At 39.8% G+C, this 15,021-nt stretch overlaps 1 protein-coding gene across 1 annotated transcript; it reads left to right on the top strand.

Moving 5' to 3' along the window:
• Positions 1–726: 726 nt before the first annotated feature.
• LOC311176821 (monocarboxylate transporter 1-like) lies at positions 727–13,771 on the top strand (the record flags this gene model as incomplete). Its single annotated transcript, XM_084242460.1, has 4 exons — positions 727–943; positions 6,621–6,764; positions 10,635–11,480; positions 13,497–13,771. 4 exons carry the CDS (start codon positions 727–729, stop codon positions 13,769–13,771), a joined length of 1,482 nt encoding a protein of 493 aa, XP_084098586.1.
• Between the last annotated feature and the right edge of the window lie 1,250 nt (positions 13,772–15,021).

Genomic DNA, 15,021 nt, shown 5'->3' with positions numbered 1-15,021 from the left:
TTATTCTTCCATCTCTTTATATCACTATTGAAGTTCTTTAGTAATGTCTCGTAATTCTCATTGTATAGATCTTTAACCTCCTTGGTTAGGTTGATTCTGATGTATTTAATTCTTTCTGAAGCAACTATAAAGGCTACATATATTGAAAAGGATGTATTTCATCTATGGTTTCTTAAATGGTGAGAGGCTATTTTCCTTTAAGCTACTAAACACTATGGGCAATACCATGACTCCAAGACTCTTTCTGCTGATATCTTTAGAGAATAATAGGCATTACCTTCTAAGTGATAAGTAACATTGAAAAACAATACTATTGGGCCTCCCTGGTAGCCTAGGGGTTAAGTCTCAGTGCTGTCACCAATGAGGACTGAGTCTGATCCCTGGGCAGGGAGCTAAACCACATATGGCACAGCAGACCTCTCCTGTCTCACCCACTGCTCCCCTCAGCAGTGTATTTCAGTCACTGTGCCTGTTCTGCTCCCCACTCTGTCTCTGGTGAGTCCTCTCACCCCCTGCATCTCTGGCTACACCCCAGTTCTTCTAGGCAAAAATAAATAATGATCCTTTAAAAAAAATACTGTTACTTGAGACTTGGTTTAAAGGGCGGTAGTACTTTGTGGTTGGGGATAATAGGTGGGAGTGATTTATTGTTAACCTATTTTTAAAATTTTGTGTCTTTTAGATATTTGGATTTGAACTGTATTTTAGAATTCATCTACACTTAAAATGCCCCCAGCAGTTGGAGGTCCAGTTGGATACACCCCCCCAGATGGAGGATGGGGCTGGGCAGTGATAGTTGGAGCTTTCATTTCCATTGGCTTCTCTTACGCATTTGCCAAATCTATTACTGTGTTCTTCAAAGAAATTGAAGAGATATTCAATGCTACAAGTAGTGAAGTGTCTTGGATATCCTCTACTATGCTGGCTGTCATGTATGCCGGAGGTAAGTTCCCACTACAGCCTGCTTTTAAAATTTTTAAGTACCAGAGGCTTAGTTTGAGGTAACTTTTTTAATCTGTCATATTTAGTGAGCTGTTTCAAAAACATTATTTCTCGAAGCTTTATATTTAGAGTCACATTTTTCATTCCCTTCAACAATGACCACTTTTGCTGTTTGTGCTATTGTAGTATTCTGAGACAGAATGAAAAATTGTGAAGAACAACTCAGATTCATTGAGCTTAAAAAAGCTCAGAAAAATCACATGTGCACACCTGATTTTTCTCGTTGCTCTCTACTGGACTATTGAGATACAATATGAATACAGATTTTATAAAATGGATGTTGCAACAATTAGTCAAACCTGAATAGCATAAAGTATTAAGTAAAAAAAAAAGTATTAAGTAAAATCTTTTCATGGCTTTAGAATTAAAGAACTGAATAAACTTTTCCCCTTGTTCCTTGTGATGTTATGAGTTCTGAAAGCTTTCACCTGTACTCTGAACTTAAATTTCTCATTTCCCTCCCCTTTGGTGTGTAGGAATGTGGATAGTAAGTTGCTTATTTAAAATCATTCAAAATAAAGTTTAAAGTTTATTTCACCTTCGAAGATAATTCACAATTCAACACGTGAATAAAAATCTATATTACTTATATAACTAAAATAGAAACCTAAAATATATAGTTGCTTAGCAGGAATTCTAAGGACAAGCATATTTATTTACTGGGATTGTCAGTGTTTCATGTTGTTTATTTAGCTAAGTCTTCACTTCTGTTAATCTTGTTTTTGTTGTCAGTTTAGTACACAGATTATTTTCACATATAGCTCTTTAATAGCCAATATAAAGTTCCTATTTTTCAACTGTAAATACTTTGGCCCTTTCTAAGCAGATAGCAGATTCAACCAATATTTATTGAGCACATATTCTGCAGCTGGGCTAGTTGTTCCAAGTGAGAGAGCTTGGTCCCTGCCATTGAGAAGTTTATCATTCTGTTGGGACAATAACATAAATATATGAAACAGGAATAAATAGTTGAAGTCAAAATTTAAGTAGATAATTTCATCACACAGAAGAAACTAGTGATCTTGTTGCTTTAGAGAAAGAGAAACTAGATGGCAGGGAAGAGTTTTTCCCCCCACTATATATATTTCTGTGCCTTTTAACTTTTGAACATATGTCAGTTTTGTCTGTTAAGTGCTTTTTAAAGAGCATGGTGTTAGATTGTAGTATTTTTTTAAGTTCAGGGAAATCAAAAGGGACTTTGCAGGCTTTAAACTCCATTTGCCAGAATTTCCAACCAGGTTTTGACTATGATAGCTTGAAGAAATTGGTATAAACATTATCCAGAGGGGCCTCCCTGGTGGTGCAAGGGGTTAAGAACAGCACTATGAAGCTATCCGCAGCCTCTGCACAAGTTCGATCCCTGGCCATAGAGCTACCCACATGGTACAGCAGACCTCTCCTGTCTCGCCCACTGCTCCCCTCAGCAGTGTATTTCAATCAGTCTGCCTGTTCTGTCTCTGGTGAATTTTCTCAGTCTCTGCACCTCTGGCCTATACCCCAGTTCTTGTATGCATAAATAAATAAATCTTTAAAAAATAAAAATAAATAGGGCCTCTCCTGGTGGCGCAGTGGTTGAGCGCTGGGCCACGAAGCTGCCTGCAGCCTCTGCAGCACCAGTTCGATCCCCGGCTGCAGGGCGAGGGTCCCACATGGCGCGCAGACCTCTCCTGCCGCCCGCTGCTCCTCTCAGCAGTGTGCTTCAGTCCTTCTGCCTGCTCTGCTCCCGGCTCTGGCTCTGGTGAGTTCTCTCACCCTCCCGCGCTTCTGACTGTACCCAGTGCTTGTATAAATAAATAAAATAAATCTTAAAAAAAAATTAATTAAAAAAAATAAAATAAATAAAAATAAATATCCAGAGGTTCTCCAGTGCTCTGTGTCTCTTTAAGCTGACTGCAAACCAAATTGTCACATGTTGCCAAAGAATTTGAGAGCCCCTTGCACTTTGCATGAAAAGTGAGTGAGGTCAGTTGTACTAACTGCACATGACACTTCCTTTGGGAAAACAATTTCTTCTTTGTCCTTACCCAGAGTTAACTAGCACATTTCTCTGAGTTTGTGCTAGAATAGGACTGTAATGAATCGTACCTCTCTATTTTTAATGATAGCTAATTAGGGCCAGCTGTCCTAAAATAACTGAAAGACAAATTGCCTATCATGAGTCTTGCAGCAGAATTTTTCTTAAATGGTTTTTATTGACATGAAAATGATTTGTCCCCTAAGAATTATCATTTTAATTTGTGCATGAATACTAATATATTTGAGATATGAGTGGTTAAGTTTTTTGTTTTGCTTTTTGTTTGTTTTTGTGCTTTGGTACAGATGATATAATCTGATGATATAGTTTAAGTATAATTTTTATCAGATTTCAGTTGTCTACTCCTGGTTTGTTATTTAAGTTTTTCCTTTTTTAACCTGAAAGTGTAAATTTATGTATTTCAGTTCCACAGAATGTTATTTAACACTACAAGTCTAGAATTTAAAATACTGCAAATGACAGCATTAATTTCCACTTCACAGGGTAAAACACTGTGCCTTTATTTTGTTTTTTTTTTTTTTTTTATAGAGGCATGTTTATTTATTTATTTGTTTGTTTGTTTTGTTTATACATGCACTGGGTACAGTCAGAAGCGCGGGAGGGTGAGAGAATTCACCAGAGCCAGAGTGGGGAGCAGAGCAGGCAGAAGGACTGAAGTACACTGCTGAGGGGAGCAGCGGGTGGCAGGAGAGGTCTGCGCACCATGTGGGATCCTCCTCCAGTGGCCGGGGAGCAGCCGGGGATCGAACCGGTGCCGCAGAGGCCGCGGGAAGCTTCGCAACCCAGCGCTCAACCGCTGCGCCACCGGGGAGGCCCTGTGCCTTTATTTTGATCCCTGTGATTCTAACTATAGAAAATGTTGTCATTAATGGAAATATTTAATGAATTTTCAGTATTTCATGTTTTTCATTTTATGCCAGCTATAAAATTCAGATTATTTCCAAATCATCTGTGGCCTAATATTTTTCAGAAATAACTTGGAAGGTCAATGAAAACTTTTTTATTCATATCCCTGATTGAGCCTGAAGTCTCCTCTGGCAGCCACTTATTAACTGAATCTGAGAGATAGACTTGGTCCTCTGAAACACTAGAATATCCAAAGCTTTTATGCCTTCTTGCATACATACATATATATTCATTATATAATTTGAATTTGGATTCCCTGTTAGGCTAGAGCCTATCTTTGTAATCTCAGTATACCATACTACAACGCTGAATAGCATTTTCTGTAGTGTTTATGGAAATAGATCAAAAGTATAGTCTGAATATGTACATTCTATGTTTTTTTCTTTAAAGATTTATTTATTTACACAAGAACTGGGGTTCAGGCCAGAGGCGCGGGAGGGTGAGAGAATTCACCAGAGACAGAGCGGGGAGCAGAACAGGCAGGCGACTGAAAACACTGCTGAGGGGAGCAGCAGGCAAGATAGGAGAGGTCTGCTGAGCCATGTGGATTGCTCCCTGGCCGTCCGGGAATCTAACCCATGCTGCAGAGGCTGTGCGGACAGCTTCACGGAGCTACGCTCAACCCGCTGTGCCACCAGAAGGCCCCATTCTTTGTGTTTTTAAAGTAGTCTTAATAAGGCAGGGGACTGTAAATATAGCATATTACCTATAGTTAGTAATGGCAGAATTGCATATTTGAAAGTTGCAAAGAGATATCTTAAGTCACCACAAGAAAAAAAAAATTATGATTACGAATGGTGATGGATAGTAACTAGACTTACTGTGGGGATGGGGTAGTGAGACCAGCGCAGCACTCTGGTCCCCCTTCCCCTCGGATTTCTTTTTGTTTTGTTTTGTTTTGTTTTTAATAGAGACATGTTTTATTTATTTGTTTGTTTGTTTGTTTTGTTTATACATGCACTGGGTACAGTCAGAAGCACGGGAGGGTGAGAGAATTCACCAGAGCCAGAGCGGGAGGCAGAGCAGGCAGAAGGACCGAAGTACACTGCTGAGGGGAGCAGCGGGCGGCAGGAGAGGTCTGCGCGCCATGCGTGACCCTCCTCCGGTGGCCGGGGAGCAGCCGGGGATCGAACCGGCGCCGCAGAGGCCGCGGGCAGCTTCGCAACCCAGCGCTCAACCGCTGCGCCACCGGGGAGGCCCTCCCCTCGGATTTCTTTCCACTCTTGAGTAACTTAGCTCCTGGGCTCCAGGGGCTCCTCTTGCCTGTCTTCACACTGCCCACTACCTAGGACCAGGCCACCACCTTTGCTGGGCGAAGACAGATTCCTTCCTATGTCTCTCTCCACGCAAGCCAGGATACCTTCTCTCTTTTTGCACTTGCCAGGAAAGTTAAGTTTGAAGAGGGGGAAGAAGACCCATGGACATGAAGAGGGGGATGCACTTGGAGCTGAGATAGCAGACCACAGCACCTGGTTCAGATCTTGGCCTAGGGAACTGCAAGTCAAATCACGGGAGAACTGAGGCTTTAACAACTGAATTTATGAATTTAGAGTACTTTAATAATGTTTTAAATCTCCCCAAATGACCTAAATGAACTCAGTGACAGTAGACTCTTTGGAGGGCTAGACGTGGTTATGTCTGAAAAGCCTGTTCAGCTGTGAAGTTATTGATCTGAAGGACTGCTGAGCCAGCGTCTTCATGCTTCTGCCCCCGCTGACTGTGCTGTGTGGCTTCTACAGAAGCTAGTGTAGTCCCTGACTCCAATGCCAGGCAGATGGTGTAGATCAAGAGAATGATGATATGGAGGAGAGGATGATGCTGGTGAGGAGGAAGAGTGTGATGGGAAGGAAGATGAAACTAAGATGTAGCACAGGTGGAGGACAAGCCAGCGAAGATGATGAATTTGGACAGAAGAGGTTGATGAAGATATGATTATGAGCAGGAAGAAAGTGGGAATTGTGTAAAGGGGGAGAGAGAAACAGATGATGAAGGATAACATGATTAAGACCCCAAATCATCTCAACCTGAGGGGGTGGGGGGGAGAAAATATTGTTTAAAAAAAATTAAAAATAAAACCCAAATCAAGAGCAAAAAAAGAAGTGTTCGGTATTGGCTAGAGTGCTCACATGGATTTGATAGCTGCTTAACAGCAGGAAACAGCAGCTGTGATATAAACCCCAAGACACCCACCCATCCAAAAAGAGAGCCAGAGAATCCCTGTGACAGTCTGTCTTCCTCCATTTAGTCCTGCTTGGAAATCCACCATTACACTTGGGGACGTCTCCTCAACAAAATTTTAAGATTTGTTAAGTTTCTGTGTAAGAACTTGCCGTAGGGTGGATAGTTGTGGTTAGGGAGTCAACAATATGTGACTGACTACCAGGTACACCAAGATTATAACAGTATTTTTTACTTTCTGTATAACAAAGTAGCTTAAATAAATAAATTTCTAACATTTGGGGTGGGAGAAGGAGATACACAATAATGATTTTTAGTATCTTTATTTTCCCGTATTCATATCTATGACTGTGAAGTCATTATTGAAAGCCATCTTCTTCCCGTTGCCTTTTGTTGTGTTTATTTTGAAGGACCTGTCATTTCCTGTCATTAATGCTTTGGGTAAATGTGGGGGAGTAGTTCCTTTCCTCTGTACTACTAAGTCTCAGTTATCTCCTAGGTCCCATCAGCAGTGTCCTGGTGAATAAATACGGCAGTCGTCCCATCATGATGGCTGGTGGATGCTTGTCAGGCTGTGGCTTGATTGCAGCTTCTTTCTGTAACACTGTACAGGGACTTTATGTGTGTGTCGGAGTCATTGGAGGTGAGTTACTATTGTTCATTTTTTAGCATTAATTTATTGCTGGCTATTTGATATTTACCCATATTCATCTTTGAAATCTCAAGTGAAGTTACTTATAGAAATTACCGGGCCTCCCCTGGTGGCACAGCGGTTGAGCGCTGGGCTGCGAGGCTGCCCTCAGCCTCTGCAGTGCAGGTTCGTTCCCCGGCTGCCGGGAGGGTCCCACCCAAAAAAAAAAAAAAAAAGAAAGAAAAGAAAAGAAATTATTTATCATTTTGAAGAACTGTAAGTACGTTAAAAAGAAAAGCAAACTTTTAAAGAAATTGCTGTCATATGGTAAGTGTTCAATGTTGAATGAATGAATGAATGAACTGAAGAGATCATTTTGTCCCTTGTCCCAAGAACAGTCAGTGGCGATAGATAAAACGTGTCCCATAGTGTAGCAAGAGTGGTTGTTGGTTATTATTCTCTCATTACTTCTTCCTGTGAGCCATGGGCTTCTATTGGAGCAGGAGAGTATTCAACATAAGGCAGAAATGATCTGATAAGAGTATTGCAATACATTACTGAGAGAGAGAGGATCCACTTGATAATCCCTTCCTTGCTTTTATTAATAGCCAAATTAAGATAATGAATTGCTGATGAGTATCATAAGTGTTACTCATATATTCACAATCCAGTATATTACTTCACATGTCAACATATATATCCTTCCAGACTTTTATCTATATATCCCTAGTATATTAAAAAGTATGACTATTTCTTAGGAAAAATATCAGATGATGTATTTTTGTAACTATTTTTTTTAATTAGCAGTATATCATGTCCATCTGTCCATGACATTGAATATTCTGATAGAAATAACATTTAAAATCTCTTTTTCCATTATATAAGGATCCCAATTTTTATTTGAACAGTGACTTAGTTAATTGTTGAATATTTAGGGTTTTTGTTTTCCACATTTTTTACTATTAAGCAGTATTGATTACAATGATATTAGGATAAATTTGTAAAAGTGGAACTGCTTTGCTTTTTTAAAATACATTAAAACAGGGCCTCCCCGGTGGCGCAGCGGTTGAGCGCTGGGTTGCGAAGCTGCCCGCGGCCTCTGCGGCGCCGGTTCAATCCCCGGCTGCTCCCCGGCCACCGGAGGAGGGTCCCGCACGGCGCGCAGACCTCTCCTGCCACCCGCTGCTCCCCTCAGCAGTGTCCTTCGGCCCTTCTGCCTGCTCTGCTCCCCGCTCTGGCTCTGGTGAATTCTCTCACCCTCCCGCGCTTCTGACTGTACCCAGTGCTTGTATAAACAAAAACAAAACAAACAAACCAGCAAACAAATAAATAAAGCATGCCTCTATTAAAAAAAAAAAAAAAAAACTTAAAATAAAAAAAAATAATAAAATACATTAAAACAAAATTGCCCTCTAGAAAGGCTATACTCATTTATAAATCCACCAGAATATATGAGCGAGGATAGATGCTTTATAACAATGGAATATTTGCTTTTGTAACTGTTCCTGGTTGAACCAGTGAACCAGTATCTCCTGGTTTTAGTTTGGATCTCTTTAACTATTAGGAGAGTAAATATTGTTATGTTTGTAACTATGTATGTGTTTTGTTTTTGTTTTACAAAATATTTACCATTTTTGTGTATTCATTTTCTTATTGATTTAAGAATAATGTACAATAACTTGACACATTAAATTATTATCTCTTTCCAGAAGACATGATTATATTTCCAAATTAATGTTCTCGTATTTAATTTGGTAAACACATAAATAGAATTTACTATGTTAACCATTTATAAGTGTTCAGTTTAGCGGTATTGTGTTCATGTTTTTGTGCAACCATCACCACCATCTATCTCCAGAGTCTTGTATATGGCAAAACTGAATTCTCTATCCATTAATCAGCAAACCGCCATTCTGCTTTGTCTCTGTGAATCTGATGACTCTAAATACCTCTCTTTTTGTGGCTAGTATAATGTCTTCAAAGTTCATATGTCAGAATGTCATTCCTTTTTAAGGTTAATATTCCGCTGTATGTGCATATATCACATTTATTTGTCCATTCTGTGGACACCTGAGTTGCTACACCTTCTAGCTATTGTGAATAATGCTGCTGTGAACATAAATTATATAAGTATCTGTTCTCAATTTTTTGCTGTTGAATTTTGTTTGAAAAGAATTTTTGATTTTAGTCTTTTTCCCCATTAAATATCTGTTATTATCAGGTATACAAAACTCAGTCTTTTCTGTACCTGCCTGGGATACTATTCTTAGAAATAGTTTGTTCATTTGCTCAAACATTTATTGAGCAGCAACCACATGTACGTTAGCCACTGTTCTAGGTATTATGGGGATAGGGCACAAGTCAGGCCAAGTCATGGAGGGGAGGCAGAGAGCACTTACCATAAGCATATCAATAAATAAGAAAAATATCAGATAGTGATAAATGTTATTACAAAGTCTCAGAACACTGTTCTGACAGGAAAGGAGTGGGTAGTCAACAAGGGTAATGGCTCACGGAAGAGGTTACTTTAATAGAGATCTCAGTAGCATGCTTATCACTCTGGGTGAGACTGGTCAAGTGGTGTGAGATCAAGGAGGGATATGAGGACCAGGGTGAATGTTAAGGATAGGAAACCATTAGCAGGTTGGAAATAGGGAAGTGACCTGCTCTGGTATATTGGTTTAAGCCTCTGTGAATAACTGAAACATATGTTGACAGGGAATCAGAGGGGGCCTGGGAGAGCATCTAGAAGTTGTTTGCATGTTTACTTATTCTAGCACTATTTATTGAGTGACACTTCAGGCAGAAATTTTGAATGTCACTTTTATCTTACATTGTTTCTTACATATTTCAAGTCTGTTCCTGAATTTTCTGTTGACTTTCATTGCTTGGTGTTTGTCTTGAGTCAGAGCAATACTGTTCTAATGATTATAGTTTTTAAATATCTATTGTTCTGAAAAAGTGTGAACCTCTATTTCTAATTCTTACACATTTTAAAGTAACTAATATTAAAGTAACTAATATGATTTAAAAATATTAAAAATATTTTTATGTGTGTGTTGAAAGGAAAAATTACCCATTGTGGTTAGTCCTACTCCTTCCACTGCACCACCCAAAATTTACTGTTTGAAGCACATATGTTTGTTCTTCAAGTATATTTTAGAGTCAATTACCTCATCTCCAAAATGAAATAGCACTGACATTTTCATTGGAATTGCATTAACTTAATGTATTCACTTGGAGAGTATTGACATCTTGATAGTGCTGTGTTTTATTATCCAAAATCTTTGTGTGTGCATGTGTCGTAGGATCTTTAATTCTCCACACATTTTTTAGTTTTTGGTACCATTGTAGATGGAATAATTTTGTATTGCATTTTCTATTGTAGAACTGTTTTCTCTATTTCATAACTTTATTTAAGGATCTTCCCTGGTTCTAATATTGATCCTTCAGGTGACTTTGCTAGATTGACAAGTATTATTCACCTTCAAATAATATTACAATAATACAACTAATATTTACTGAGTGCTTACTACATGCCAGACACCATTCTAACAGCTTTACTCAGAACATTACTATGTGCCTTTTTTACAAATTAGGAAACAGCCTCAGGAGGGCCAACATTACACAGCGATAAGTGGTAAGCTGACATTTGCAGTCAGATGCTCTGCCGTGTGCTAAGCCCCACACCAATGTTGACATTTGGGCGCAGGTGCTGTGGCTTAGAACCCACTTTTTACTACTACACAATGTCCTCTAATGAGGATTTTTGTCTCCTTTCAATTATTTATACCTTTTATTTTAATATCTTTGGCTAGATAATTACAAATGTATTTCTCATATTTACTACAGTACATGACTCTTTTTCCCTCTCCTTCCCAGGCCTTGGGCTTGCCTTCAACTTGAATCCTGCTCTGACCATGATTGGCAAGTATTTCTACAAAAAACGACCACTGGCAAATGGACTGGCTATGGCAGGCAGCCCCGTGTTCCTCTCTACCCTGGCCCCCCTCAATCAGGTTCTCTTTAATGTCTTTGGCTGGAGAGGAAGCTTCCTCATCCTTGGGGGCTTACTACTAAACTGCTGTGTAGCTGGATCGTTGATGCGACCAATAGGGCCCCCACCAAGCAGCTCAGGGAAAGAGAAGTCTAAACAGTCCTTTCCGGAAGCTGGAAAATCTGATGCACATACAGATCTAATTGCAGGAAACCCCAAAGTAGAGAAACCATCAGTCTTCCAAAAAATTAATAAATTCCTGGACTTTTCCTTATTTAAGCACAGAGGTTTTTTGCTGTACCTCTCTGGAAATGTACTTATGTTTTTTGGACTGTTTGCTCCTTTGGTCTTTCTTAGTAACTATGGCAAGAGTCAACATTTCCCTAGTGAGAAGGCTGCCTTCCTTCTTTCCATTCTGGCTTTTGTTGACATGGTAGCCAGACCTTCTATGGGACTTTTAGCCAACACAAAGTGGGTAAGACCTCGAATTCAGTACTACTTTGCTGCTTCTTGTGTTGCAAATGGAGTGTGTCATATGCTAGTACCTTTCTCCACCACCTACGTTCAGTTCTGTGTCTATGCTGGATTCTTTGGATTTGCATTTGGATGGCTCAGCTCAGTATTGTTTGAAACACTGATGGACCTCGTTGGAGCTCAGAGGTTCTCCAGCGCCGTGGGGTTGGTGACCATTGTGGAATGCTGTCCTGTCCTCCTGGGACCACCGGTTTTAGGTACAGTATGTGTCCTTACCTCTGTGGGTTAGGGTTTTAGGTATAGTATATCTCCTTTCCTCTATGCTAAGTTAACATAGAAGGCTGGAATAGAAGATTTTTAGGACAGTGGCAGAAAGTAGAGATCAGCAACCTACTTGACGGTGAGGGGAATGCTTCCTCACTTGTGTGCCCTCAGTGCTGGCACGTATAGAATTGAATTAAAGTGAAGCATTGAGGGCCTCCCCGGTGGCACAGCAGTTAAAAGCGCTGGGCTGTGAAGCCGCCCGCAGCCTCTACAGCGCTGGTTCGATCCCTGCCCGCCAGGTGAGGGTCCCGCATGGCGCACAGACCTCTCCTGCCGCCCGCTGCTCCCCTCAGCAGTGTACTTCGGTCCTTCTGCTTGCTCTGCTCCCCGCTCTGGCTCTGGTGAATTCTCTCACCCTCCCGCGCTTCTGGCTGTACCCAATGCTTGTATAAATAAATAAATAAATAAATAAATCTTTAAAAAAAAATCAAATAAAGTGAAGCATTGAGTTGAAAGGGGAATGAAAAACTTGCAAATTTAAGTATTTATTAAAATATAATGTCCTAATCATAAAAATAACATGTTTATTGTATAAAAGTGTATAATATCATTCCACTTGTAAAATATTGTGGGTGATTTTAATTGTGGCATTTATCTCAGTAATAAAATTTAAATAACAGTAGCTAACGGGTAAAGGCCCCAGTAAGCTAAAATAACAATAGCTACCACAAGATTTTAGAGATCCAGTCATAGCTCACAAGTCTGTGAGGTAGAACTGTTACCATCCTCACTTTCCAAATGAAGAAATAGAAGCTTCTAAAAGTGGAAAGTACTTGCCCAAGATCACACACAGCTAGTAAGAGACCGTCAGACCTGATGGGTTCTTCTCTGAGAATACCGAATCACTTCTCTTTTAACGTGTTTATTATGTAAAATAATTGGGACTTCTGGGCCTCCCCGGTGGCGCAGCGGTTGAGCGCTGGGTTGCGAAACTGCGCGTGGCCTCTGCGGCGCCGGTTCAATCCCCGGCTGCTCCCCGGCCAACGGAGGAGGGTCCCACATGGCGCGCAGACCTCTCCTGCCGCCCGCTGCTCCCCTCAGCAGTGTACTTCGGTCCTTCTGCCTGCTCTGCTCCCCGCTCTGGCTCTGGTGAATTCTCTCACCCTCCCTCCCGCACTTCTGACTGTACCCAGTGCATGTATAAACAAAACAAGCAAACAAACCAGCAAACAAATAAATAAAGCATGCCTCTATTTAAAAAAAAAAAAAATTAAATAATTGGGACTTCCTCTGGATATGACTCATGCTTTATGAGATGGGGCATCATGTGGTAAGGAAGGAGACTTAAAAGACGTACTGACTTTTGAAAACTCCCCACCCTCTCGCCTCCCTATGTCCAGTGAGAATCCAAGTCCTGCTAGTTTTCACCTCCTAAACCTCTTTCTCTCTAATCTGCCCACTTTCCCCCAGCACAAGTCCCGCCCTGTCCACGGTCCCCTCCGCTCTCTGGCAGGTCCTAACTCACCTTCTCACTGGGTCACCTGTATCCACTCTGGCTATTCTTGAGTTTTGGAACTCTCCAGATGCTTTCCTCATTAAGCCGAAGCTCAGATACCCTAAGGTGACTACAGGCCACAGCACTGTTTTGGGAGCCTGAAATTAGCGCTATTGCTTTGGGCAAGACTCCTCAACTTCTCAAGCAACAATTTTTTCCATGGCATATTGAGAGGATTAATTCCAAATGATCTCTAGAACTTTCCAAATTCAAATTTGCCAAAATTTAATTTTTTTTTAAAGTTGCTGGAAATCACATACGTAGGGTTATCCAGAATCAAATGTGACATAAACAAGAGATTAGATCATTTTTAGCAGTTCATTTTTAGTCTGGTTTGTCATTTGTGGACTCTTGAAAGATTGGGTTGACATCATTCTGAGTGGATCCTTAGGTTTTATTTGGGAAAGTTAATTTTTTTACTTTTACCAACATAACTTTTTTTGGACACTTTTAGGTTATCTCAATGATAAGTTTGGAAACTACAAGTACACCTACTGGGCATGTGGCATCATCCTTATTGTCGCGGGCATTTATCTCTTCATTTGCATGGGCATCAATTATCGGCTTCTGGCAAAAGAACAGGAAGCAGAGAAGCAAAAAGAGGAAAATAAAGAGGAGGAGATCAGTATAGATATTGTTGACAAACCAAAAGAAGTGATTGATGCAGCAGAATCGCAAGAGCTGAAAATCACAGAAGGAAGCCCCAAAGAAGAGGAGAATCAAATCTGAGCCAGGGGGCCAAAAAGTAAATGGAGCAGCTTGTGACCCAAGATATCTAAAATATTCTGCAGGCCTGTAATCCACCATTGGTGCTCAATGCAAATGTGGACATTTGTGTGGACATCATGGCAAGTGTTCATTGATGGGATTTTTGTTTCACTCCTTCCCAGCAGCCTGAATTAAACATGACATATCCTTTTAGGGAGGGAATGGTTGGCAAAGAATGAGGGAAGGAAGTCTTTTTTTCTTTTCTTTTTTTTTTTTTTTTTTTTGGTTAATTTTAGCTTTTAACAGTGTCATGAAGATTATAATATGTGCCTTAAGTTTAGTCTTTAGAACTCTTTAGGGGAGCCTTAATTTTTTAAACCATTCTACTGAATTCATCTATGTTAAGTGTTGCATTAAAAGGAAAGCTAACTTATTTTGAGGCAAATCTAAAATTTAAAATAAATCTTGCTTCATTGTTATTTGTAATATATTGTCAGGCATTGTCACTGGAAGATTTCTGAGCAGAAATACTGGTTGAAAATTGGGGGTTATAAGACCCCACTAAAAGATCTCTTTGCATCATCAATAGTTGCCTGGCATATGGGCCTGCTAGCTATGTATTTAGGAAATTTAAATCATAAAACTTTGGAAACTTCTTGGCCATCCTAGACATATTGTACTTATCAGCACATCTCCAGTATCTTTTCATGGGATGCTTATTAGAAGCCAAGTGCTTGAGAATTGATATCATTAAATTACTAAATTACTGTTTTTGCTCCCCTTTTCACAGAAACATCTTAGATGATTATAGATCACTTAGTATTATTTTTTCACTGTTAAAGTTTGTATTAAAATGTACCAAACTATATATTTGTGCCTCCTTAGAAAATACAACATATCTAATTAAATGTAGACAGCTATTTCAAATAGCAGCTGGAGTCACCTAAGGTTTTTCCAAATCCTCAGTAAAGCTATGAGAGTTGGAACTTATTGTTTGTTCTTCCTAGAATTTTGCCCTTCGATTTATGATGTTTCTCTTTATTTCTGCATCTATCTTAGAGCTGAGAGTAGTGTGTGTGTGTGTGTGTGTGTGTATGTGTGTGTGTGTGTGTGTTTTCCCCAATGTTTGCTAAAGAGGGATATGACCAATGAGGATAAGATTAGGAGGGAAGTTGCTAAGTATGCTTAATTTTAATAAATTTTTATTTTTTCTGAGGCCTTAAAGAAGCTAGAATTATGGACATATCCTTACTCTCCAGAGTTACCTAAAA

Source organism: Talpa europaea (assembly GCF_964194135.1).
Source record: "Talpa europaea genome assembly, chromosome: 9".
In the NCBI taxonomy this organism is placed as follows: domain Eukaryota; kingdom Metazoa; phylum Chordata; class Mammalia; order Eulipotyphla; family Talpidae; genus Talpa; species Talpa europaea.
This window is presented reverse-complemented; position numbering and strand designations above follow the sequence as displayed.